The sequence below is a fragment of the Microcebus murinus genome, chromosome 9, assembly GCF_040939455.1.
Source record: "Microcebus murinus isolate Inina chromosome 9, M.murinus_Inina_mat1.0, whole genome shotgun sequence".
In the NCBI taxonomy this organism is placed as follows: domain Eukaryota; kingdom Metazoa; phylum Chordata; class Mammalia; order Primates; family Cheirogaleidae; genus Microcebus; species Microcebus murinus.
The window spans coordinates 21706260-21733184 of NC_134112.1; the positions used below are offsets into that span (position 1 = coordinate 21706260).

General features: G+C 56.7%; 1 protein-coding gene across 3 annotated transcripts in view; it reads right to left on the reverse strand.

Moving 5' to 3' along the window:
* The window catches only part of ADCYAP1R1 (ADCYAP receptor type I), a 54975-nt gene that overhangs the window by 24089 nt on the left and 3961 nt on the right, over nt 1-26925 (reverse strand). For all 3 annotated transcript variants that reach the window (XM_012735849.3, XM_012735848.3, XM_012735847.3), the window contains exons 2-8: nt 20921-21042; nt 19286-19391; nt 6780-6887; nt 4362-4382; nt 3259-3300; nt 874-983; nt 291-388 (exon numbers count right to left, since the gene is read on the reverse strand). In XM_012735849.3, coding sequence (XP_012591303.2) covers nt 291-388; nt 874-983; nt 3259-3300; nt 4362-4382; nt 6780-6887; nt 19286-19391; nt 20921-20971 — 536 coding nt within the window. In that variant the 5' untranslated portion in view covers nt 20972-21042. The remainder of the gene's footprint in view (nt 1-290; nt 389-873; nt 984-3258; nt 3301-4361; nt 4383-6779; nt 6888-19285; nt 19392-20920; nt 21043-26925) is intronic.

The window sequence follows — 26925 nt, forward strand, 5'->3', positions numbered from 1 at the left end:
AGTCTGGCCCTCTACTCCACATAGCCAGGCCTGCCCCTCCTGTGGCCTCTCTCCATCCAGAGCAGGAAGGTAAAAGCGAGGAATGCAGGTCTCCTGCCCAGGCTCTGCGGGCTGTGTGGCCCGGGACATGTCAGTTGCCCTCTCTGGGGCCAAGTTTCCCTCTGTTATCCTAGGAGTGGGGGGACCGCCTTCCAGGGGCTGCCATCTGGGGCAGGGAGTGGAGGGGGACAGAGCAAGGCCTCCGAGACCCGGGCCTGCTGCTCTAGCTCGGATGCTGCAGGGGATCTCACCGGAAGCGACACAGGATGACCATGGCGGTGGTGAGGGTGACGAGAGACGTGCTGTAGCCAACCGTGTAGAGGGCCTTCACGGACAGGTAGTAGTAATCCTGCAGCAGGGCACAGGACATGCAGGGCTCCACGGGGGGCCTGCCCCCAGTCTCCCAGGCCAGGGGACCTGCCCACCCCCAGCCCATCTCCTCCTCCCTCCCTTCTGCTCCTGTTCATATGACCTCCACCGCCCCCTAGCCAGGCTGAGCTGTGTACGCCCCTCTGCACAGCATGAGCATTCTACAGATGCTCGACAAATGCTTGCTGAAGGCACGAGCGCTGACCTATGAGGACAGACAGCAGCCTTAGCCTGGAGAAAGGTCTGGGAAGCCCCCTGCGGGGCCCGGAGTCTTGGGAAAGTTGGAGGGAAGGAGGGAGGCTTGGGAGCACACGAGCTGCTCCTCAGCCCTGCAGAGTGAGTGCATGTCTTGCTCTCTGTGCATCCAGCTTGTGTGCACAGCAGGTGCTCAGAATGCTGCCAAGAAACCTGAGTTCCCTCAGCGCCACCCCCACCACCTCTGGGGGCCACGGTGCAGCCACTCACCTGGTCCCCCGTCTCAGATTCATAGTCGTCCAACCCACAGGCATCAATGTAATGCGGGAAGGGCTCCGACCAGCCCTCCTCCGTGCAGTTCCGGCTCACCACCCCCATGTCTGCAGGGGAAAGAAAACTCGATGACGTGCAGAAATGACTGAAGAGGGCCCCACAATGCTAATGCAAAAATTACTTCTTAAGTGGGAATTCCCAGAAACCCATATACTCAACTGGGAAGCATGGGGCAGAAAGTTCAAGAAATCAGTGATTGCTGGTGAGAGATGAGGTGGGGAAACAGGGACAAGCTGATCTCTTAACCAAAGACGAGAGAAGAGACTGAGCTGGCTGCACCAGCATCCAGCATCCTTCCCCTCTGAAACATTCCCACATGCTCACCAGGCAAAGGCCTGAGCCCTCCTTGGGCCCTAGATCAGCACTTCCCTAATGTCAATGTGCAGAACCACCACCTAGGAGACTGCCAGGCCCACCCCAGGGACACCGTGTGGGTCCTTGCACACCTCGAGAGCACAGCTCTAGGTGACGCTTCCTCTTGGAGCTCTGGGCCTCCCAGCAGCCACAACACCCCACATTAACGGGACATAGAGCCTGCTTAATTCACAAGGACCAGACCTCCCCTAACCTAGGGCTGGATCTCCTATTGACTTTAAGGCCATTCCATGGCATGACCTGAGGACATGAGGTCAGCCAGTTATTTGCTGGCTGCAGAGGACAGTCTTGGCTCGTTTTCACCTTGCTCAGGGCTACTTTTTCTCAGCTTTTTATGATAGCTTTCTCATTCTCCTCTCCCCAGGTGGTGTGTAAGCATGGGCCACTCATGTCCAGGAGAGGGAGGAAGAAAGCAGCCCCCCTTTCCTCTGGCCCAGCCCCTGGGCATGGCCCCAGACCAATGCCTCTCCCAGACTGGCTTCCTGGGAGGTTACCTGATGGGTTAGGACACATGGAATGGTTCTTCCCTTCAAGGCATTCAGGAAATGGTGTCAAACAAGAGACACCTGCAGGAAAGAGGCCCCAGCGCCCACGCTGTGGGACAGGATCCTCCCCTCTGCAGCCAAGGCCACCCCTGGGGAGCCCAGGAAGGAGGAGGGAGGGCAGCGGGCCGGGGGAGAGGTGCAGCAGAAGCCAGAGGCCGTGGGAGGAGATCCCTCCACACTGCCAACCTGTGTCCTCCCCTCGTGCAGGTGGAAGAGCTAAGACCAGTTCTGACCAAGTCAGAAACCCACTTCCTGAGACCGCGGCAGAGGAGGCGACCCTGCAAAACAGGAGAGCTCTGCCCACAGTGGCCAGCCTGGTCTCCACCCCGGCCCAGGGCCGACTTCCGTGGCACAGGATGGGAGGAAGGCTGGCAGGCCCCGGGACGGCAACGAGGCTTGCCCCAGTCCTGCCGCGGATGCCAAACTGCCCCTTCGCCCAGCAAATCTGCCTCGGGCAGCCTCCTTTCAAATTCCTCTGAACACTTCTTTCAGAGAGGCTGAATGTCGCCGGGGAATCACTGCCGTGGCCAAGTCCCCTCCCCTCCCTGGGTCTCATTTCCTCTCTGCTTTGCCCACATCAGGGTGGTGGGAAGAGGAAAGGGAAGCTTTTCTGAAAAACAATTTTTTTAAAAAAAGTGTCCTACATGGAAAAGCCACTTCCTTTCTTTTATTTTCCTTCTTTTGTTGTTTTTTTTTTTTCCTTTCTTTCTTTTTATAACATAGTGTGGGCTCGGAGAAGTATAAACCTCTTTGTTCAGAACTGTTCTGTGAATGTGCCACTGCATTGTTCCGATAGAAATCTCCGGAAGATGGAGTGTTCTTGAGATAGTCAAAACCCTGAAGTGACTGTGCCTGCTTCACGAGGCCGCTTGGCCCCAGCCGCTGCATAGGTGCACAAAACCTCAGGGCAGTAGCTCCCAAAGTGGGTGCCCTCCCCTGATGAGCCCCTCAGCAGTGCCTAGCACGCACATTCTCAGGCCCCACCCTGGGCCCGTGCAAGCAGAGACTCCGGAAACGGGGCGAGTCAAGAAACTTGTGTTTTAACAAGCCCACGAGGTGACTGTGATGCACCGTTGAAAGTTTGAGAACCACTGTTCTACACGGAGTTCAAAAACTACCAGGGACCATCTGATCCAGGAATCTTCCATGTGAAGTCCACACAAAGGGACTTTAAGCCCCTTTTTGGCTCCCCCGAAATTCTACGCACTATGTTCTATCTGCGCGCTTTTCCATGGAGACAATCAGTAGCTTTATCAGAGAAGAAAAATGACCTGCCAAAGATCCCAAAACCACAGAGGGGCTCTGGATGGGGGTCTCAGAGCTCACACATCGGCAGAGCCCTCCCTCCAGGCAGCCCACGGTGGGGTTGCCTGTGGGCTGCCACCCCAGCCTGTCCCCTTACCTGAGAGATCCAAGGAGTTACTGTCAGCAAAATCAAACTCCCCTGCAAATACAGACATGGGCATGTGTCAAAATGCCGGCTTTGTCAACTTGCCAGGGTTAGCCACGGTTTGCTTTCCCCCCTGGAAGGCCACGGCTGCCCCTGGTCTGCAGGAAGTGAGGGGTGGGGTCCTGGCCAGGACGCAGCAGCACACACAGAGGCTGTGTGCCTTTCTGACACACTGCACCTGCTGACACCAGTGTCATTTGGTGTGCATGTCTGTGCTGCTCAGGATGGCCCCCGACTCAGCCTCCCACCACCAGAGCACTGTCCAGAGGAAGCGGGGCCTCCAGGGTGGGGAGGAATGGGAGAAAACGGAACAACGCAAAAGGATGCAATGTGTGGACCTTCTCGAGAAGAGAGCAAAGAACGTGGGCCCAGGGTTTGTGGTTACTTTTTTGGCCTCCAAAACTACTCTTCATCCAAGGGAACCCAGAGCCCCAAGGACTTCACCCTCAGACATTTTTCTCCTTCTCTCTCTACTCTTTATTCTTATTTCTACCCTTTCCTTCTGCCGAATCCCATGCTAGCAATGAACCCCCATTTCCCCTCTACTGCTCAAAATCCTGTTTCCAAGGCCCAGCTGACACGCCACCTCCTCCAGGAAGGCTCCCCTGACCTCTTCGCTATTCTGCCTGCGCACTGCATCCCTGGGCCTCTTCTGTTCTCTGCCTCAGTGCGCATGCCAGCTTCCCAGCCAGCCATCAGGCATGCCAGCATCTGCACAGCCTCACACGCATGTGCAGGCCTGTATGTAGGCACCTCCATGCGTGCACGCGCACGTGTGGCCTTGCTTTCTAACCCCTCCACTGGTGAGTCTCATCCTCCCAAACAAGCCTGTGAGGCCGAGAGCTGTGCCCTGCATCTTTCTGTGCCCCCACCTCCACGATGGCCACGGTGGGGGTGGGGGCAGGGAGGAGGGGGAACCCGACCCCTGGCGAGACTCTCACTCCACCCCTACCCAATCCCCATGCCAGAGCCTGGGCTCTCCCGAGGGTAGGCTCCTGCTGGATGGACAGATAGACAGATGGACAGCAGTCTGTCCTCACCAAGGTTCCTCTTACCGATGGTTTCGGTTTCCCAGACTGAAAGAGAGAAAGAGAGAGGGAGAGGACACAGAGATGAGCAGGGGCCAAAGTCGGGGGCTGCTCCCAGTGCACCCTGCTCATCACCCCCTCCCCACAGCCCCAAACTCTGGAGAGGGGCTCTGCCGAGGGCCCAGAAAACACAAGGACCACAAGCTGGGGACACTGGGGATGTCCATTTACACCTCCAGAGCAGGAGTGCAGCATTTGAGAGGAGGAGGAGGTTCGTACACCTGTATCTCCAGAGCCCCAATATCTATACAGCTCCAACCACCCGGGAGCCAGGAAATAAAGTAGGAATTCCATTTTCTCCCTTCCAAGTATTAAGGCAAGTCTCACCAATCAGAGATGCTAAAAGGCCCTGCCTTAATGAACCATTAAAAATCAGAAGTGTAAATAACACCTCCCTTTTGCCGTTGCCAGAGGGAGGGAGGGAGGGACGGAGTGTGAGGAAAGCGTATCTTCAGGAAATCTTGTTTCACTGTTGATTCATTTTGCCTTTTGTTGTTGTTATTGAAAAGAAGCAGTCTGGCATGGAATCTGACCCAGAGTAGATGTTCAATAAACTTGAAATAAATGACTGCATGAAAAGAATGCACGCGTGGAGGAAATGATTAAGTTGGTTTCTACAGGAGTGAATTAGAAATTGGGGCTGAATCACCACACGCTGCGCCTCTCACCTGCACTTCCCCACCTGTCTCCTTGGGCCTGGCCCGCTCAGGGGCACACCCAGTCCCCAAGCCCTGGTGATGGCAGAGTTCACCCCACCTTCTTCCTGTGACAGCAGGAGGCCTGGAGGTGGAGGTGTGGCTGGTGGACCCCAGAGGGGAGGGGGGGATGAGAAGATATGGGATGCACCTTAGACAGAACCCCTTTTTCTGGCCTTGAAGGGGAGCCAGAGATGGGGCCTGAGACCCTAACACACGCCACTCTTTCCCCCTGCCACCTCCTGCAAGCCCCTCTCCCCTCCAGGGCAGATTAAAGGTTGTTGGAGTTCGAGGTTGGGCAGGGGACTGCAGAGGTTGGGCAGAGAGGGCAGGGGACTGCAGGAGGCAGGACCCCGTGCTGAAGTGCAGCTCGGAAACTGGCCCCTTCTAGGAGGACATCAGCCTCAGTCTTAAGCCAGTAAAGGAGGAAGGTGAGACCAGGTCGCAAGAGATCTGTGCACAGCCACACAGGACTCAGACCCCTCTGATCCCCTCAGGAGCCCCTGCCAGGTGGTTCTCCGTAAATCTCCCGCCTGGAGCCAGCCCCACCAGCTCTCCCTGCCCAGGCCCAGCCCGGTGCCCTCAGCTTGCTGCCCACCTCCCTTGCTGCCCACAGAGGGTGGGAGCTCACGGGCCTCGGCCGAAAGGCAGGAAGCGCCCTGGAAGAACCCACCAGACTCACCCCCAAAGGAGCCATCCAAAGCCACCCCTTCCCCTCACACACACTCCTAAAGGAGAATGGGCCGCCAGGGCTTCCAGCCTTTGGGCAGAGCATTGCCATCTCGCCCCTGCCTCACCCCACATGCCGGCTCGCAGGCTCAGCTACTCTGCCCACTGCGTGACTCCCAAATCAGTCTGGGGCCCCTGCATGCCTCCACGGTGCTTTAGTGGCCCCCAGGGACCTCAATCAGACATGGCCCAGACTTCGTGACATTGCACCGTGACCAGACTTCCCTTGCAGAGACGGCACCAGCATGCACACGTCACAGACGACACCGTTCCCAGGCCCCCAGCTCCTCCGGAGCCCACAGAGCTGCCTCAGGGCAGCAGGGACTCAAAAACGCTTCACTTAGCAAACACGAGTGTGCGCCAGCCCGCCTCGAGGGCCAGGCTCTGTGCCCGCGTCTGAGTGGGTGTGTGAGAGTGGGCGTGGGTGTCCTGTGTCCAGCTGCCATCCTCACGCAGCTCCCTCTGCCTGACAGTGTCTGCGTGCGTGTCCCTCTCCACACATCCTCCGGGCTCTGAGAGTCTCGCTGGCTGTAGGAGTGATCGTGACCACAACAGCAGCTAACATTTACTACTGAACGTTCGAAACGCGCCAAGTCCTGCGCTAGCTAGGGGACATCCGTGTGCATCACTGCACCACATCCTCACAGAGGCCACATCCCTCCGACAGACAGGGACCTGGGGTGGAGGGGCAGACCGCCTTGCTCAAGGAGGGAAGTGACAGAGCCAGGGTCTAGCCTGCATGAGAGCGCAGCCTTGGCCCACCCACAGGGACGCGTCCCCAAGTGTGTCTGCCTGTCTGTGGTGCCATCCTCCCCACTGGCACGTGGGCTTTGGAGCAGGGCATATCTGTCCCCAGAGTGGACCCCTGTCCCCGATGTTTGTTCCCCCAGGAGGGCCTGGGGCCAAGTTTGGGGAGCAGGCTAGACCAAGCTCGGCCGGAAGAGACTCTGGCTGAACCCACCTTGGTCCGGGTTGAAGATCCGGAAGAGCTCGGGGCAGCTGACCAGGACCATCTCCCCCACGTGGGCGGGCTTCCAACACGTGATGTTGTCCCACATCCCAGGGCAGCCTGCAAGGAGAACCATGGTGAGCGTGGGCCCAGCCATACACATATGCACATCCCACATACACATGTATGCACACACACACACATAGAGGTGTGCTCCACTGCCCACAAGCCAGGCCCCTGCAGGGGTGGGGAGCAGTCTGCAGGGAGGGAAGGCAGGGCTTACTGGTGGAAGCTGGGCCAGCCCTGTACCCAGAAGATCCCTCAGAGAGGAGCTGGGACACAAGCCATTTCAGGAGCTCCAGGGATAGGGAGGGTGACCTCACCTGGTTTCACCTAGCACCACAGCCCTGCAGTTCTGGCAGGAGTGTGGGGAGGGGACACACCAGGTCAGGGCTGGATCACTAAAGAGACAGGGTGAGATGCAAAGGGGTCTCTGTGGCAGCCCCTCGCACCTCCAGCCCTTCCTCCTCTTCCAGAAGCCTCCACCACCACTCAGTGCTCCTACTTCAGATCCACCTCCTCAGCAGGGCCCCCTGCCAGACTGGGGCTGCTGCACCACCACCCCTTCCCTGCCCAAGGAGTAGGGGAGCTGGCCTGGGAGGAGGGCGCACATGTGTCACCTCGGGAGGAGGGAAAGTCATCCTGGCAGAAACCAGCACGTGCAACTGTGCAGGCCTGAGAGGAGAGAGGTAGGAGGAGAGGTAGGAGGCAGAGACCACCATGGAGCCCACCGCAGTGTCACGGGGCTCAGGCTGATGAAGAGGAAGGGAAGGACCAAGTGAGAGGTATTCAGGAGTCATCAAGACTTGGTGACTCACTGGACATGAGCTTCAAGCAAGAGAAAGATGTCGAGATTGACGACCAGATTTTCAGATCTGGGGGACTCAGTGGCCCCTCCAGCCCTTCTCCCCATGAGCCCACCTCTCCCTCTGGCCCTCCACTCTCTGTGGAGTTCCCTGCACTGCCTGCTCTGTCCCTCCTCCACACTGGAACGCCTCTCACCACGGTCACCAGTGACCTCTTCATTGCTAAATCCAAGGAACAATTTCAGCCCTTACTGGGTCGTGCCCTGTCCTCCCTGACTGCATGCAGGTGCCTGCCGGTGCCCTGCCCTTGGCCGCCTGTCCCCTCTCCCTGCCCACGGACTTCACATGCGGAATTGCACACAGACAACCGCCGGTCCTCGGTCCGTGCACTCCCGGAGGGCTGAGCCCAAGGACGGCTGCCTTGCCCCGTTCTCCACCCCACGCCCCACCCCGGGCAGGTGTGCAGGGAGCAGGGCAGTCTCCTCGGTGGCCTCCTCACCAGACCCCACGCGGATGTGACCACAAGCTTTCGAAAAGGAATGTCTGGCCATGTCATACACCCCAGACAACCAGCCCCCTGCTTCCAGTGCTCTTGGCACCCTCGATGACTGGAGACGGCTCCTACAGCTCCTCCACCCTGCCACGGCCCACTGCTCAGCCCCACTCCGGCCTATGGGTAAGGGGTTGAGGCCTCAGGATAAGAGCGCTCGCCCAGGCAAAGGACGTGAATTGAGAAGAGCGTGGAGGAGGGAAGCCTGGGGAACCCGTATCTACGGGGTGGGCAGAGGACGTGCACGTAGCAATGCAAAAGGTGTGGTGTGGGAGAGCTGCAGGGAGACGACCCGCATCTGCTGAGGATCTACAAAGACAGGCCACCGAGAGGGCTTCTGTGCCATGTAAGGGACAGTGGGTGACCAACAGCACCCCACCTCACAGACTGCTGTGAGGATTAACAAGCTCACACATGCCAAGCTCTGAGAACAGCGCCAGGCTCACTCGATGCCCGTTCCCTACTGCGATCATCAACTGCATTATTCCCGTTAGGTGTCCCTGAGAATCATCCCTCAGAGAGAGGCTCACCCAGGTGGGGAGATGAAGCAGAGATAAAGGCCTGGCGAGACCCGCCGCCCGCTAACGGGTCTCAGGAGACGCCTGGGCAGGTGCCAGGCAGGGGAGGGGCCTGGGATAGGCCTCAGGAGCTCACAGCCTCTCTGTTGGGGTCCGTGACTTTGGGGTGCCATTTGGACCAGAAGGCATCCAGCTTCTGGGTGCGGAAAACCTTGTCTCTCGGAATTCAGATCCCACTGTTTTGGAATTCATACCCAGTCTCATTATCCTACAGCATCCTGTTCATGGAATGATAGAGTTCGGGAGCCAGAAGCCCACAGAAAGCTCTGGAAACAAGCGACCAAGCAGCAAGGACACCGAAGGCCAGATGAGGGGGAGGGCCCCAGGTCCCACAGCAATAGGCCAGTTACCGCTGATTCCTGTCTGACCGTCACTGCAGGACTCTGGCCAGCATGCAGTTGGCTGTGACATCATGTCCTTGAAAGAGACCCAACAGCACATCTTTGGCTGCTGTGGCCCGTGTTGACCGTGGACAGGCCATGGAGCGTGGCTGTGTCTGGCCCATGCCCCAGGAGCCCCAGCCAACAGATGTTCCCTTAATGTGGAACATTAGGCCCTAGCGCAGCCAGCTGCTACTGCCAGCTGACGTTGCTGGGGTCACAGAGCTGCTTCAGATGGAGTGAGCAGGTCATGAGGGCTGAGGGGCGGGAGGGCTGCAGGGCCAGGCGGGGAAGGGATGAAGGGAAGGGGCTCCCATGTTAGAGGCAGAGTGGGGGATGCAGTCTCTCAACGACTATTTACTGAGCTCCTGCCTTGTGCCAGGGACCATCTAGATACCATGAGCTGAAAACAGAGCCAGCTGTGAAGTTTATGTTTGAGGGCAGAGCTGGGGGAAAGGCAGGTCTCCTCTCAGCACCTGCACTGGGAGCCCTGAGACTGGTGTTCTGATCTCCTTCTGCACGGGCTCAGCCTTGTCTCAGGCCAGTCGCCACCCCCTCCACCAGGACTCACGCTTCCTATGAGCACTGTGAAGGCTGGGGGTCTCTGGGTACTCCCAACTTGAGAGATTCACCCAGGACCTGCAGGTGCCCAGAGGATGGCCGGAGTGGCTGGGGTTGTCTTCCAAGGGGCATCTGCCAAGGTGCCCCACCCCACCCCAGGGCCTGGAGGCTCTCAGGATCCATCTGTCACAACTCTCAAAGCCCTCTTGATACTTCCTTGTGTTCCCAGACTGGGTCCCCTCCAGAGTCCTAAGAACAATTCCTGCAGCACCCGGCAGATGGGGAGCCTAGAACTAGACCCCATCACCCCAGGACCCAAATCCTAGTGTCTGAGATTGGGAGACAATGTCCCTGACCACACTGGGAGCTCACAGCCCTCTGCCCACCTCTCTGGCCCACGTCACTGGGGTTGCAGAATGCCCTTGTGCCCATTTCTCTTGCAGTTACCACTCCCAGCCTGGCCCAGACTGCGGGCGCAGTGGGCTCTCATCTCCTCTGCCCTCTTGATGGGAGCTGCCTGCCCAGAGGCTCTGGAGCTGAGCCCTCGCAGGGGCCCTTCCCCCGGAGCTTGGGAGGATGGGCTCCTGAGACAGCCTTGGGTTTTTCTAACTAAAAACAGCATCTTATTTTCCTTCCACACACAGAGAATACGTCCAGCTTCTATATGTCCATATGTTCCACACTCCAGTCTCAACAAACCTCAATTTGTTGGGACTGGAAGATTTCAAGATGCCTTTTCTCCTTCTCCTCCCCTTCCTCCTTTTACTCATGTTTTCTTCTCACTTTCCTACTCCCCTCCCCCTCATTTATTCATTTATTCAGGAAATATTAAGTTCCTATTATGAGTCAGACACTGCATAGAAATACAAGAGTGAATAGAAAGGCCCCAGTCTCTGCCTGTACAGAGCCTATAGTCTGGTGGGTCACGTTAATGATTTAGGTTTTATGCTAAATGCTTAGAGAAGCCATTAGTTCCCTATCGCCACTGTATGTTTATAAGCAAACTTAGTGTATTAAAATGGCACAATTTACTATCCTATATTTCTGGGGTCCCAAGTCCAAAATGGGTCTCACTGGGCTAAAATTAAGGTGTCACCTGGATTGCAATTCTTCTGGAAGCCCTAGAAGAATTCCTGCCTTTTCAGATTCAAGAGGCTGCCCACATTCTTTGGCTCAGGGCCCCTTCCTCTGTCCTCAAAGCCAGCAGCTCAGCATCCTCAAATCTCTCTCCTCTGATCCCACCACCTCCTTCTTTCACTTATAAGGACCTGGTGATTACACTGAGTCCACCCAAATAACCAAGATAATCTTCCCACTTCGAGATCCTTAACTTAATTATGAATGAACAGTTCCTTTTGGTGTGTAAAACAACATATTCCCAGGTTTGGGGGATTAGGACATAGGCATCTGGGGGTGGTAGGAATATTATTCTGCCTACCACAGAGGGGCTTTAAGACAGAGTCACATGATCTGATTGGGTTGTGTGGGGAAGATTATATATTTTAAAAGCAGAAAAGCTGGCTCAAGAAGGTCTGCTAGGACACAGCAGCCATCCAGGAGGGAAGGAAAGAGAATGATCTGGAGTGATGGCAGCAGAAATGGAGAGGAGTCCTCTTTAGGACAGGGTCTGGAGGCAGGACTGACAGGGCCTGGTGACAGACTGGCAGGATGTGGCTGATGGCTGTGCCAGAGACTGTCAGTGCTGGCCCATGTCAGGTGCCTCAGTGCTCCCCAGTGGTAAGTGGGCAGAAATGAAAAACCGGCCTTCTAAGACATCCCCCATAGGCATCTACAGCTGTCCTCCCTCCCTTGGGGGCCACATGTTGAGGGTGACAGCATCTCTAGATAGAAGGACCCTGGATCCCTGAATGACTGTGCAAAGTCAAGCTCCAACTCCCACCTCTGCTGATCATGCTAGCCCATGACAGATGCAAGCAAGAAATGTTATAGTGCAAAGTCCCTGAGATTTTAAGGTTGATTTGTTACTGCAGCACAGTCTAAGCCACCCTGACTAAAACACACAGTGAAGGGGAGAGGGCTCCTATGGATGTCACACAGGTTTCTGGCTTGAGCGTCTGGATGGAGGGAGGGATGGATGGATGGGTGGATGGGTGGATGGATGGATGGATGAATAGATATGTCATTTACCGCAGCAGGGAGGGCTGTGTGAGATGATGGTTGGGGAATTAGGCAAGTTGGACATCAAGAGTATAGTCTGGGGTATGTTCAGTTTGAGATGGTGCTCACAGCCATGTGGAGATAGCTGTCAAATAAGCAGTCGGATAAAAGTCTGGAGTCCAGAGAAGTCAGAACTGGAGGAGAGGGCTGGGAGTGGGCGGCACAGGGATGCTACTCAAGCCACAGACAGGGAAGGTTTGTCTAGCAAGAGAGTGCAGATCAGAGAAGGAAAGAGGAGCAAAGAGGCCTAGCCCCCAAAGAAGAAGGAACACCAGCACTTAGAAAAGGAGTTGGCAAAGAAGACTGAGGACAAGCAGGACAGGCTAGTGACACGGCAGCCAGGAAGGCACGTTTCAGGGAGGAGATGGTCCAGCGTGGTCCCCTCCTCTTCCTCCTGCCCCAGAGGAGGTCAAGAATTGAAACAGGTTCTGCTTCCCGAGACCTCTCCACTCTTGCCAGTTCCCCTCAAACCTCTGTATTCACCTCTCCCCTTGCACTCGATTCTACACTAACCCTCCCTGTGCCCTCCTGGCTTAGCCCGTGTAGAGGCCGCCACTGTGGAACTTGGTCAGAGGAATCCAGGCCTGGCGGGGGGGGGGGGGGGGGGGGGGCGGCGGGGAGGTTCCCATTCGGTGCTGTGCACGCTCTCTGGAGCTGCTCTCTCCTGAGACATTACTCGGGAAGTGGCCAAGGAGGGGCAGTGAGCTGCGACAGCAGGAGAGGAAGAGTCCACCTAGGCAGGTTGAACTGAGACAGAGCACAGGAGCCATTCGCCTTCGACTGGAACAAAATAAGGAGCTGATCTCAGGTTGTCATGGTGATGGTTTTGTCCAGTTCCACACAGTGTTCACAACCCCTGAGACTGGGGCACCAAGGAGACTCAGACAAAGCCACCGTCCGTCCCTTGAGAAGCCTCCTGAGGATGCTGGGGCACTGTCAGAACAAAGTCCCCATTTTAGCACACAATCCAAGGGTAAATTATTCCATTTACTTAACAGCCAATGTTTCTGATCCATAAAATCGAGCCCCCCTGGGAACTGAGTGCCGGCGGTTGGGGGTAGGACTAAAGATGCTTCTTGCCCTTTGGAAGTCAGTGGCTCTCCAAGTGTGGACCCTGGACCACCAATACACCTGGGAATGCGCTAGAAATGCAAGTGCTTAGGCCCCGCCCATTTACTACATCAGAAACCCTGGGGGTGGCTCCAGCAATCTGTATTTTTTTTTATATATATAATTTTTTTCAGCATATTATGGGGGTACAAATGTTTAGGTTACATATATTGCCTTTGCCCCACCCAAGTCAGAGTTTCAAGAGTGTCCATCCCCCAGACGATGTGTACCACACCCATTAGATGTGTATGCACCCATTCCCTCCTCCCCCCTCCCACCTGCCCAACACCCAATGAATGTTACTGTATGTTCACTTAAGTGTCGGTCAGTTAAGTCAGTTAATACCAATTCAATGGTGAGTACATGTGGTGCTTGTTTGTCCATTCTTGTGCTACTTCACTTAGTAGAATGGGCTCCAGCTCTGTCCAGGACAATACAAGAGGTGCTAGGTCACCGTTACTTTTTGTGGCTGAGTAGAACTCCAAGGTATACATAACAAGCCCTCCAGGAGAGTCCAATGCACACACGCCCAAGTTTGAGAACAACCAGACTCAAGGAAAATGCAGGGTTGGATAGAAACAGAACCCTCTGTCCCATGTGGCTTTGAGCTCTACGGGGACTAAGTTCCTCCGAGCGAGGGTCCCTGCAGACACCACCCTTTCCCTACGCATGGTGCCTGCTCAGTCTCAGAGCAGCCGGGAGGCCTGGCCAAGAAGCTCACCCTGCTCTGAGGATGGGGAACCTAGGCTCAGCCCTGAAGGTGTCCTTGTCCAGGCCTCCCCCTCTGGGGAGCATGGAGGGGGCTGGTTCAAAGCACCTGGCACCCTGGACAGGCCTCAGAGACCAGGTCAAAACAGCAGTGAGCAGGCTGTCCCCTCCTCCCCCCAGGCCTTCTCTCTCCTGGCCCTGCCGTGACCACCATTAGTATCCGGCTCCGTCTCCTCCAGAGTGTGGGGACCCCCATGGAGGACCACACCCGACCAACCCTGCTTAGACGCAGGGAAGGCTTCTGGGCTGAGGGAAGCCCCCAGCCTGCAAAGAGGAGGTGCTTGCTGGCCTCCTTCTGGGCAGGCAGGCCAAAGAGGGGACAAAGCCTGGCGCTGCACAGGCCTGGGGGCGCTGGGCAGTGGAGAAGCCAGTTCCCAGGCACAGGAGTCCTTTGTCCTTCTCTTCTGGCCACAGGAGCGCTGCAGCAGAAAGGGCACTCCCTGGCTGGGATGGAAGACCTGGCCCCGTCCCAGAGCTGCCTCTGACCCCCAGCGTGGCTGGCCAGCGACCACTGCCTCTGGCCCCAGCCTCCTGTGTACCTGTCACATGACAGAGCCGGCCTGGCGTTGGCTCAAGTCCCACTTGGAATTCAGGACTTTGGAATGGGAGACAAAAACCAGTCGATAACATTTCCAGACCGTCTCCTCTTCTCAATAAACACCTTTAAAATAGACCAAGGATGCTGCAGACAAAGTAAGCCCGTCAGCAAGCTTGAGTTCACGCCCCACGCCACCTCTCTGGCCTCTGCTTTCCACGCCTCTGCCTGCCGAGCTCCGGTGCCTCCCCTCGGTGTGTCCCTGTCTCCTGGCCTCCACTCGGAAGGCCACTCCATGCATTGCCATCCCAGGTTCTCTTTGGGTATGAGGTTTTCTCACACCTCCCTTCTAACAGATTACTGTTCTCACTCCTACTCACTCACTTTACTAGATTTGGAAGATTATGAGAGACACACAAAATACACATAAATATATGAAAAATACATAATATATATAGAGAGAAAAGCATTGCAGTGAGTTCATACTCATATATATTGGTACAAACTATCGGGTTTCATTTCTCCTTTTCAAGTGCATTTCAAGGACATCGGCTGACCTTTGGCTGGAGTTCCAAGCCTGGTGTCTGTGCCTGGGCACAGTGTGGGCAGGGAAGGGCTGGCACAGATTAATGACATGATGCACACCTGCTCACTCTTTGTCACTCTCAGGCCTGACTCTTGGCCAGGAGTGACCCCCCCACCCCAGCCTGGCCGGCCTGTGCCCTGGGGTGCGCTCTCGGGCCCAAGACGGCACAAGCAGCCTGGTGGATGCTGCGCTCTGGCCAGCAAACCTGGATACACTTGGGAGTCACCTAGAGGCTTATAACACACACCCTCGTGGAGCACCCCCACCCAAATGCTGATGATGTCTGTCTGGGGAGGAGTCTGGACATTACTGGCTGTAAATGCTCCTGGCTCTGGTTCTAAGGTGCCGCCCAGCCTGATGAGAGGGGTCACTGCCCATCTTTCAAAATTGTGTTTAATTAGGAGCCAAGAAGCCGAGCTCCGGCGAGGATGCCCCGAAGAGCAGGCCAGAGGCTCTTAAGGGGCCCCGGGGGGAAATTAAGGCCCTGCCCTGGCAGCCGACAGTGGAGTCCACGCTCTCCCAGAACTTGAGGCCTGGCATCGGGCCCAGAGGCCGCCTGCTCTGAGGTCCTCTTGACGAGGGTTCTCCAACCTCAGCCTGCAGGGCAAAGCCCCCCCCCCCCCACAGGCACAGTGAGCCTGCATGGACGCTCCTTCTCAGGCCAGCCTTCCCCAGGGGCCTCCCCCGCCCTGGCCTGCCCCCTCTCCTTCCCCAGGGGGTCACTAGGGGCTGAGAATTTATGCTGCCCCAGGCCAGAGCAAAACAAACACCCTGCGGCCTTTCCATAGCTTAAATAAAAAGTGCAGGCCTTGGGCACACGTAAGGCCTTCCTCTCCCCACTCCTCTCCCAGCTGCGTTTCAACTGCCTCTGCTGCGTGACCCCTCACCCCGGCACTGGGAAGGCTGAGGGCAGGGTGTCTCCTCACTCCTCTTCTGAGCTGCAGTGCAGCCTAGTGGTGAAGGGCACTGACTCTGGAACCATCCGAAGCCTCAGTTACTTGTCCTTCCCAGCTGTGGGACTCACTGGGTAGCGGGCAAGTAACCGAACCTCTCTGAGTTTAGGCCATAAAATGGCCTAAAGCTCTACCCAGCCCAGGTTGGTGAGGGTTAAATGAGCTCTGGGGTGTGTGTGTGTGTGTGTGTGTGTGTGTGCGCGCGCGTGAGAGAGACACAGAGACAGAGACAGCGACAGAGGGAGAGAACTGAGAACGCGATGCCCAGCCTTTAAGCTCCGGCTGTTCCAGTTCCCCCCTGCCGTACTCACAGCTCCCTCCCCGCCTCTCCTCAGGTCACCCCCACCTTCCCGTGCCTCCCCATCTCTGAGGCCCAGCCCTGGTCCCCAGCCCCTCCTCTGCTCTTCCAGAAAGCATTCCCAGATCTTTCAAAGCAGCACTGACCTGCTTCCTAGAGACATGTCTCCACTTCCCAGAATAACTCAGATCTAGCAGGAGAGTGGGAGGCCCTGGAGACCCCTGACTCTCTGAGATGAGAACTTTTAATAACTACAGTGTCTTTGCTGAATGCTTAGCAAATGCCACGTGCTGTCCTTAGCACTTCTCACAGACTTTATCGTTTAATAGAATAATCCTATGTCATAGTTATTGCTTCCTCCTCCATTTTTCAGACAAGAAAATTAAGGTGCTAAGTGCCCATCAGAGGTCCCATGGCTGGCAGTGGGGGCTGGGACCCAGAGTGTGCGTCCTTCTGAGGCAGCGTATCCCAGGGGCTGAGGGCACAGGCTGCCTGAGTTCAAGTTCCACCTCTGCCTCTTAATGGGCTGTGGCCTCAAGCAAGGTATATAACCTCCCTGTGCCTCAGCTTCCTCTTCTATAAACTAGGGGTAATAATAGACCCAGCCCCCTGGCTGCTGTGATGACAGAATAAAGCACTAGCACAGTGCCTGGCAAACAGGAAGTCTATCAAAGTACTGGTTATTAATATGATCCATCCTACTCCCCTCAAATTAAAAGATAAGATCGTGAGGCCCAGAGCAGGAAAAAGCCTTGGAGTTGGTGGTCCAGCTGGGCCTTCAGTCTCTTCCTTTTCCCACCTAATGGCTTCCCTTTGCTTCCGCTTAATTAGCTCCCAGCTCTGTCCTACTGAGCCCCACCCTATGACTCAAGGGAAGGGGAGAGAAGAGGGACCCTCTCCTCAGGCAGACTGTGGGAAGGTACGGCCTCCTCTCTTGTCTGGGTGCTGAGGGTTAGGGGAGAGCTATTCCCTCAGCTCTTGGAGAATCCTTCACACGCTGCCTTCCCATGACCATCCCTCATTCGTGGGCTCCCTGGGGAGGGCCAGGCAGAGTCCTGGGGGCAGTTGCGAGGATGCTGGCACGGTGGGAGCCAGCCACTGCTGTACCCCCACCTTCAACTCCAGTGGAGACAGGCATGAAATGTACAGATACCTGCTCCCTGGCCCTCAGCTAGCCCCCACCCACTCTAATTCAGGGCTCCAGATACAGGGGTCACTCACTGCCCCCCAAATGTCAGGCTCCTGTCTATCAGGCTTCTGTGGTTCCCTCAGCCTAGAATGTTCTCCCATTCAGCCATCCCTCAGTGCTCACCTGCTTTCCAAACGCCTACCCATCCCTTGGGCCCAGCGCAAGGGGTGTCAGTATCAGCCTCTCATTACAATCACCCAGGGAGCTTTTAAAAATTATGGTGACTACGCCGGACCTGAGGTTCTGATTGAATTGGTTTGGACGGTGGCTTGAGTACATTTTTCTAAAAGTTCCCCTGGGGATTCTGATGTGCAACCAGGCTTGAGAACTGAGGATCTAGTTTCAATGCCACCTTCTCCATGAATCCTTCCCACAGCAAACTCATCCCTTCCTGAGCTCAGCTGGGGCTGAGGCCTCCTCCCCACACTGGCCTGCCCCCACCCCTGTGATGGCGTCTGTCCTTACATGTGTTCTCCTTTGCTTCTGCCAGGACATCCCTGTGGGCAAGCCTGCCAGCCAACTGCAGCCGGCTCACCTGTGGCCCCTGCCTCCCCACCCCCCACCTCTATTCTTTTCTTCCTTCCTGGCTGCTTTTATTGCTCCACCCTAAAAGCATCTGAGACATTCCACGCAGAAACAGTGGCCTGGGATGGGCCAGGACGCAGGGGTTCCAGACCCACCTCGGCCTGACGCCCTGTGTGGTCTAGACAGTAACTGTCCTCAGTGCCCATTTGCCCATGCCCCAAGCAAGACACGTGAACAAGTTATTCTTCCGCCATTCTTCTGGTCTTCTCCAACTCTGTGCCCATCTGGGCTCCCTGCCTCAGTTTCCCTAGTTGGTGAGGCCTAGAATCCACTGTTGGCCTCGGCTAGGGCTGAGCAAGAGTTTGGCCAGAGGGAGAGGCCACTGTGGCCGGAGTAGCTCCAGTTAATGTTCACTGAGAAGCAACTGGCCGGGCGCTCGGTCCAGTGGGACCATTACATTTAACTGGGCTGCGGATTAATCAAGTGTTTAAACGGATGGTGCTCAGAGGAGCTGGGCGGATCCGGCGGGAAAAGTGGATCCCTCTGGCCCGAGCAGAGCCCCGCCCTCAGGCGGACAGGAAGCCAGCCCTCCAGCAACTGCGCAAAAGGATGGCTGGGGAGGCCACCAGACGCCCCCACCCCCAAATCCCCAACTTCCCCTCAGGCCAAAAGCTGCAGGCGCCTTTGCCTCTGCAAGCTGGAGCCTCCCACCTACGGGGCGGGGGAGTTGGGAAGAGAAGGGTCCACAGGGCCACTGGCTCTCACCAGGGGCGGTGCCATTCCCTTGGGACATCTGAAATGTCGAGAGGCATTTTTGGTTGTCACTGGGATCAGCGGGTGTTATGGGCATTTAAGGGTAGAGGCTAAGAATGCTGAATGTCCTGCAACGTGTGGCCCAACCAGCACCAGGAAGCAGTGCTCTCCCCAAATGCTCACAGCGGCCCCCAGAGAAGCAGGGCCCCAGGCAGTCTTCAGGACTGGGGTTCCCACTGGGCTTTCTTCTCTGCTTTCTGAGGTTTCTGAGGAATGAGCAGAGGAGGTGGGAAACGACCCCATACCGCCTGCCCTGAGTTGACCAAGTGCTCTACAGCTCAGCCGCTGCAACAGCTGTGTCCCTGCTGCCACCAGGCCCAGGCTGCCTGCTAACAAGCTCTCTGACAGCCGCTGCCCAGCCCAGCTCTATCCCAGCCCCCGGGGGAGAGAAGGCAGCCACATCCAGCCACCCAGAATGGCCCTAAGGCATCCAGAGCAGTCCGGCCCCAAGCGTCACTGCCCAGAGCAGATCCAGGAAGCTACTGCCCCAAAGGGCTTTTCTGAAGGTCCCAGAGACCCGCCCCCTTGACTACTGCTTGCTTGCAAGGCGGCAGAAGGCTGGGAGACCAGTTCTCAAGGCTGGCCTGGATGTGCTGGGGACACGTATCCTCCTAACCACCCTGCTCACCTGGGAAGGAATCGTTCAAGCCCATCAGGTCATTGGCCCTCTGGATCTTCTCCAGGCACATGGCTTGCTCCTTCTTGAAGATGCAGTCGGAGTGCATGGTGGTAGCCTGCAGGAGACACACAGGATGGGCGGTGGGGGGCTGGGTGGCCCATGCATAAGCCCTCCTACCAAAGCCCCAGGGCAATGTCTTAGGGGAAGTGGGAACAGAAGCAGGAAGAGGAAAGTGACAGAGAAATGTCAGGGCCAGCAGGGGCCTTGCCATCCACTTTGTCACAGACACCATGCGGGCTCGTCTCAGTCACCTACTCACTGCTGGCCTTGGACAGATCCCATTCCCTTCCTAGGTCTTAGTTTCCACATTTTACAATAATATTAGCAAACTCATGTAGGACTTTACTAGGTGCAAGCATTATCCCAAGTGTCACATGAGTGTGTATGTGTGTGTATGTGTTTCAAGTACTATAAAGTAGGCACTATTTTTATTATTTTTCCATTTTACAGTCATGAAAACTTAAGCACAGAGATGTTAAGTAACTTGCTCAAAGTCACATGGCTTTGTACACTATAGAGTCAGGATTCGAACCCAGGCACTGCGGCTCCCAAGGCCATGAGGCTACTACTGTACTTTAGGGGAGCAAGCAAGTGGTGGGGAGAGGACAGGCTGAGAAGGCTCATTGCCCCCCTCCCTGGTGGCCCAGGAAGGAGGTGCACTCCGGCAGCTGGGAGCAAAGGGGTGGTGACAGCATTCAGTGGGGCTACTCACTGCTGTCATTTACAGGAGAGGAAACCAGGGCTCAGAGCAGTTAAGGAACCGCAGCCCAAGGTCACACAGCTGGTTAGTGGCAGATACAGGATTCAAGCTCAGGACCAAGTAACTTCACAGCCCATGCACTGCCACTGGGACAGCTGCCTCCAATGCTGTCACTTTGACTCAAAACCCTGGGGCAGGGATGCTCCCTAGGGGATGTCAGTGAGTGTGGAGCAGTCACAAGGCATCTGAGCTGCCAAGGGCCATGTTTGGGGAACGGCCCCATCTTGACTATTCAGGGATGTGCAGGTGGCTCCTAGGGGGAGTGTCACGCTTGTCTCACAGTGAGTCAGGGCAGAGGCAGGACTGAAACCCGGCACTCTGAGGACAACCTCACCCACTGCTGGTTGGTCGGTGGTGGAGCAATGCCTGGGAATCCTCCCCTGCCTGCTCCCCACCCCCACCCCTGCTCAGGGGGGAGACAGGAGCAGAGCACAGGCTTCTGAGTCCTAACCTAGCAGCACCCTCATGGGCGGTGGACTAGAAGATCAAAAGAGGGTGCTGCAGCCCCGACCAGGGACGCCCCTGCACACAGTTGAGCAGGTTGTGTACTGCACAACTCCAAAGTTGGCCATACATGTCACTATCATGATAGATCTGTATATTTTGTAACAATTTCCATTCAAATCAGCACAGGATTCTGAGGAAGGGACACCTTTTCTACTTCATGCAAAGGTGTTGGACGGTCCAGTCGTAGTGCTGCCAAGGATAACAGCCAGGTGACTAGCTTAGCTGAGGGCACACAAAAGACACAGGTTCTCTGGAGTGGGGGCTCAGCTGAGCCAGGGGCTCCAGCTGTCATGGAGGGGAGGGTCCTGGGCCCTTACCATAGGCAGCAGGAGGAGGGCAGCCAGGGAGACCTGCACGACACTGGCCATGACACCGCTCAGCCAGCACTGCTGGCCTCCCACCGACAGCAGCCGCCGCTCAGTCCCAAGGTGTCTGCAGGCTAGAGGGGAAGGAAAGGAACGAATCCTGTGAGCCCGGCACGGCAGAAGGGGCAGAGACCACCTGCCCTTCCTTATTCCCACCCTACCCCCCTCGCTCCCTGTAGCACGGCTCTCAGTGCCCAAGGGCAGCCCACCCCCATGCCCGCACCCATGCTGTTCTTCATTCTTCAATCCTGCAAACATTTGCCGAGCACCCAGTCTGCACTGGGGATACTGTGGCCACACACTGGCGCAGCCCCGTCAGTCCACTGGGATGGTCTGGAGTGGCTTTCTCGGCAGCAGAGTGGTCTCCCCAGATCTTCACATCCTCCCCTTCCTCCACAGTGACAAAGCATTAGCTGGCACATGCATGCCCCCCCTGAGATGACATTTCCTGGCCTCTCTCTTGCTCAGAGATGCAGGCACCTGACGATGTTCATGTCTAAGGAATGTGGGTGGCAGTGGCACCAGGCCGTGTCTGTACCTCCTGTCCACAAGGGCAGAGCATGCTGTCCCCTCCTGCTCGTTTGCCCTTCCCGCATGCTGGACCCAGCTTTGACAGGGCGGACAAGGACAGTATCTGAGGGTCTGGGGAGCAACAATGCTCCAAAGGAGCCAGGATCGCCCGCCGAGTGACCTTATGGAGCCTGGCCACCCCTCCTGCCTAGATGGCCCGCCTACCTCCAGACTGTTCCTCAGAGAGAAAAGAATCTCTGGTTAATTTACTCACCCTTAAAGGGCCTCTTTGCTCCAGCTGCCTGGCCTGCTACCTAACAAACACACCCTCCTTTCTCCATACCTCATCCCGCTTCACCTTCCAGACAAAGCTTTGAGCTGTGACACAGAAATCACAATGACAGCTGAAGAGTGTGCTCAGGCCTCAGAGCTGCAGGAGCTCTAAGGCAGCAGGTCCAGGAGGACCAGGGCTGCTGGTGGGGACCAGATGGGTTTCAGGGAGTCAAGCCAGGGAGGAGGCTGCGAGAGCACAGCACACTCCCAGGGGAGGAGTCAGCTCTGCTCCTGAAATTGATCATTAATCTATACATCCTTCAACCCAGCAACTCCACATCTGGGAAGTATTTGCCCTGGGACAAAGAGAAGCATATGCAAGGATAGTCGCCGCAGCCTCATTAAAATGGCATCAACAACAAAAAATGGGGCAGCAAAGCATTCATCATGCAGGCACTGCTAAATAGGCCCTGGCATGACCATATTACGGTTACAGTTATTTTTAAATAATTATTATTATTAAATTGTTATCAAGAAGATTGAGCAGGCCCATATCAGGGGCACTGGGAATCCACAGGTGCCTGGTTTAGGAGGCCACCCTTCACTCACGTGCATGTCACAGCCATTAGTCTCTGCACACCCCCACCAGCTGGCAGAGCTGCCACACTCTCGGGTCCTTTGTGCCCCTGGCTCCCTGCCTAACCACACCTCTCTCCCCCTCTCCCCACGGCCTCCCAAGCTCAAGCTGGTGTTAAGCAAGCACCCAAAAAAAATGAAACCAGCTGCAGGCAGGCTCAACAAAAGGGAGCCCCCATCTTATCCACCTGCTCAGGGCTCACTCAGAGATGCTGAGGGAGGTCTCAGGTGTCCCCAGGAGATGCTCTGCGATGCCCGGGAGGCCACGGCGATGGTGGCCCAGCCTTTTCCTGCAGGTCAGGGAGGACGGGGCAGGCTGAGAAGCACTGGCCCCGGCACTCCTGGGCACCCCAAGTCACAGCCGATGCTAAGCACTCAGGCTTCAGAAGTCTCTGTACCTGCTCTCAGGACCTGCCACACCCCTGATGGCCACAGGCTGCCTCTAGCATGACCAGGCAGGGGTGGTCCCCAGGGCTCAGTCACCTCCACCTGCCTGCAAAGAGAGGGTCCCGCTGACCTGCCTGGCTAGGATGAAGGAGTGCCTGGTCCCACCTCTCGTGGCCAGCAGAGGGGTGAGAGGAGCCACCGCAAGGCAGAAGGCCTCCGAGATCAGGGGCTGATTCTCCTACACCAGGCGTCCTCAAACTACGGCCCGTGGGCCACATGACACCTGCGTAGGTCATTTATCCGGCCCGCCAGGTGTTTTTTGCTGCAGCTACCTGTCCTGCTTAGCAGCTGACTCGTCCTGGGCCCACAGTGCCCACTCTCCAATGGTCTGAGGGACAGTGAACTAGCCTCCTGTTTAAAAAGTTTGAGGACCCCTGTACACCTTCAACAACCTCAGGCCAAAGAGATAAAAGCAGAGCTCCTTGTTCTCAGTGGCGTCTGACGTGACAGCAGCACCACCCCCTCCAGAACCGGGCTGCCCCCGCCTACAGAGCACTCTTCGCCTCCTCCCCAAACCCTGGCCCAGTGTACAACCTTCCCCAAATACCCCAGCTCAACTGAGTCGGAATCTCTCCGCTGTGGTCCGGCATTGGTACTGTCTAAAGCTCTCCAGGTGACGCTCACGTGGAGTTTGGGTTCTAAGCTTCTGTTTTAACCTTGATCAGAACGGGGGCTGGAATAGAAGAGCCAGTGGTGGGACGGACGGGGGCTCTGGGGGAGGGGCCTCGGGTGGCAGGGGGCCAGCAGAGATGGGGTTTGTGTTTGGAGGGCTGGCCGATTGTCTCTCTGTCTCTCTCACACACAAATACACAGAAGCAGGTCCACACAGATGAGCATAAAGGCATGCCAGTTCCACAGAGACAAAGAGAGACATGTACCCGCAAGGCTCCCACTTCAGAATGTCAACACAAACTCCCGTGACGGGACACACAAGGTGGAGATTGCTTCGGGGACCAGCAGACAACTGCACACACGCATTCCTGTGCAGAGACACGCATGCACACACACACACACACACACACACACACACACACACACACACTCACAGCACACAGATCCGTGCGGATGCGGGTGCACAGCGGCTCCGATGTGTTTATCAGACTGTCGCTGTCTGTAATAACACACCCGTGCTTACACACACGTTCTGCACGGCATTCAGAAATATAGATGCAATCAGATATATTGGGATTCAGACGTGGGTGCAGGCACGGGCACAACGCAAACATGCACACGCATGTATGGCTCGTGCAACGCAGGAGGCTCACCCTGCTCAGCGCCACCGCTGCAGTGGACTGAAAACGAGCTTGAGCAGAGGCGAGGCCCCCGCCCACCCCCCAGCCCTCTGTTCTGTCACCAGGCTGCTCAGGCAGCCATATGCATCAGGAGAGAGGTGGGCCCCTGGCCCAGTGACACAGGGTAGAACGTACGCTCAACAGGGCGCCTCCTCTGGAACGAGGAGTCTGTGCTAGTAGTCACTCTTCCAAGCAGTAAATATGTGTCAACTCATTAAACCTCTCTGAATCCTATGAAGTAGCCACTGGCATTATCCTCATTCTACAACGGAGGTGACTTAGACACAGAGAGGCTAAGCAACTTCCCCAAAGTCACGCAGCAAGTACCTGGGAGAGCTGGGAAGTGAACCCAAGCAGTCTGGCTCCAAAGCGGGGGCACCCCCTCCCCGTGCTTCTGTGGCTGTCCATCACTGCTGCAAGGAAGATGGGCGCAGAGCCCACTGCGGCCCCTTAGTGACCCTGCTAACGCCCGCGGGGACTGGTTAGGCCCTCGGCCAACCCCGTCCACATATCTCTGCCTAGTTCCCTCCTTAGGAAGAGTTAGTCACAGACACAGCATTTCAGACTTTAAAGGGCACCTCTCGTGATGCAGATGGAGAAACTGAGGCCAGAGAGGGGGAGACACTTCCCAAGGTCACACGGCATAGAGCCCTGGAGGCTTGCCTGGCAGGAATGGGATGTGTGACCGACACCTGGCCTGGAGTGGAGTTCCGGGGGACGCTGAGGCACACCATTCCACCTTCCAGCGCGGGAAGGCCTGCCCTCCTCAGGCCTCACGGGCCCAGCAGCCCAGCCTGCAGCGAAACCCAGTACAGCAGCCACGTCCTCCTGTGAGTCGCTGCGCCAGGCAGCAGTGCCCCCTACACGAGAAGCCGGCGTCATCACTCAGCACACGGGATCCAGCGGTGACTCACTGGGCTCCGAGACTTTCCACATCTCGGAGGGGGAGGGGACTCAGGGACCCTCCAGCCATCTCCCTACTACCCCAAGCCCCCCTCCAGCAGTGGTCCAGGCCCTCGGTGGGAAGCTCAGATGTGCCCATGCCCTTCCTAGCAACCCCTGGGCAGGAAGGTAGAAGCCCCCAGGGGGGTGAGGACAGCACAGTCCCTTCCCTCTTCTCTGGGCCACACAGCCCTGGGTGCCTCACTGCCTCTCAGGGGGCTGTGGCCATCTGAGCCACTTCCTACTGGAACCCTCTGGCCATGCAGCCTCCCTCCCTCTCGCAGGGCAGTGCTGAGCCTGGACAGCAGACAGAAGAGGCCAGGGAACCCCCTGCTCTCTGCAGGGCCCTTTATTAATGAAACCGGAGCAGGACCGCCCCCCACTTCCTCCTCTCCCTCCCAGGGCAGGGAACCAGGCAGGGACAGCTGAAAGATGAAACACTGTCCGCACCCACTCAGCCCTCAAAGGGAGGGACTGAGGCTGCTGCAGGGAAAGAGGGGGAGCTTCTAGAACCTCTCTCCTCCTCCATGAGACTAGAACCGATAAAGGGCAGAGCCGAAGGCCTGGGCCAGGGCCCTCCTGGCACTCTCAAGATTAATCATCAATGCTGTCACTTCTCTTTGGTGTTCAGACCTGCCCCTTTCAGAGCCACCAGGGCCTGTCCACAGTGCGTGACAGGAGGCAGGTCACCCAATGGGCCCCTGGCCTGCATTCCACACGGGCTTCAGGGGGAACCGGGTTCAGGGCAGGGAAGGGCCAGGCTGGGGCGCACGTGCACGTTGGCAGCATCATCTCATTTCCCTGGTGAGGGTTTGAGGCCCCAGGAGACCAGGAAACTTCCCCAAGGCCTCCCTGCAAAGTCATTCTCCCCAAAAGTGTTCCTATGAGGAATCCCCTTCAGTCCTGGGTAGTACAGGGACAACTCCTGTCCTGGAGGAGTTGGGGAGTGTGCCCCCGGGCCAGGCAAGAGGCAAAGGGCAAGGAGGAAGCAGAAGTTAAAAGGCAGAGGGAAGAGGAAGGTAAGGGGGGAAGGAGTGGAAGGGTGGGAGGGAGCAGGAGAAGGGCAAGAGGACAGGAGGCCTGGCCCAGAGGAGGCACTGGCCGGGGACAGGTGTGGCTCAGGGGAGTTGTGCCCTGCACTGAGAGCACCTCTGACCCTTGTCAAGCTGCAGGCTGTCCTGAGTGGGTGTGAGTCCAGCTCTGACGTGCATGTGGTGGGTGCCCAGAAAACTCCAAAGGGTACCTCCTAGATGGCTTCAGGAAGGTGATTCAGGGTGTTAGGAAGCACAGCAAGATATGAGGAAGTGGGGTGGCACATAAGGTGGAAGGCTGGTGCCAGTCTTCGAAAGCTGGGGCAATTAGAGGGTTTGTTCCATTGGATGAGAGTGGGACACTGTAGAGTTCCAAGCAGGGGAGTGGAGTGACAGCTTTCCATTTAGGACATATCCCTCCAAAGTCTGGGGAGCAGAGAAGAAGGGGGAAAGGGCAGGCAGAAACCCACCCCGAGGCCCTTTTCTGGCTCCAGGGTAGAGGTGATAGGGGCCTGGTGGGGGATGGGCAGCTGGGATGGAAAGAGTGGGGACAGAATCCAGAGACTTGGGAAAATGCCAGAGGAGAGTCTCCTTGGCCTGCCCGCAGGAGGTGGCAGGAAGGAAATGTCAGGAGAGGGCAGCATGAGAGGAAGAAACGGAAGGCAGGACCTGGTTCCTTCAGAAGCTGCAAAATTCAGAGGTGCCTACAAAGGAGCTATGATTTTATTTTTTTCTCAGCCAACCCTCTACTACGTGCCCATCTGTCGGGGAGAAGGATGGGGACAGCTAAGGCAACACACAGAGGCTGCGGAGAACTGGGGTGACA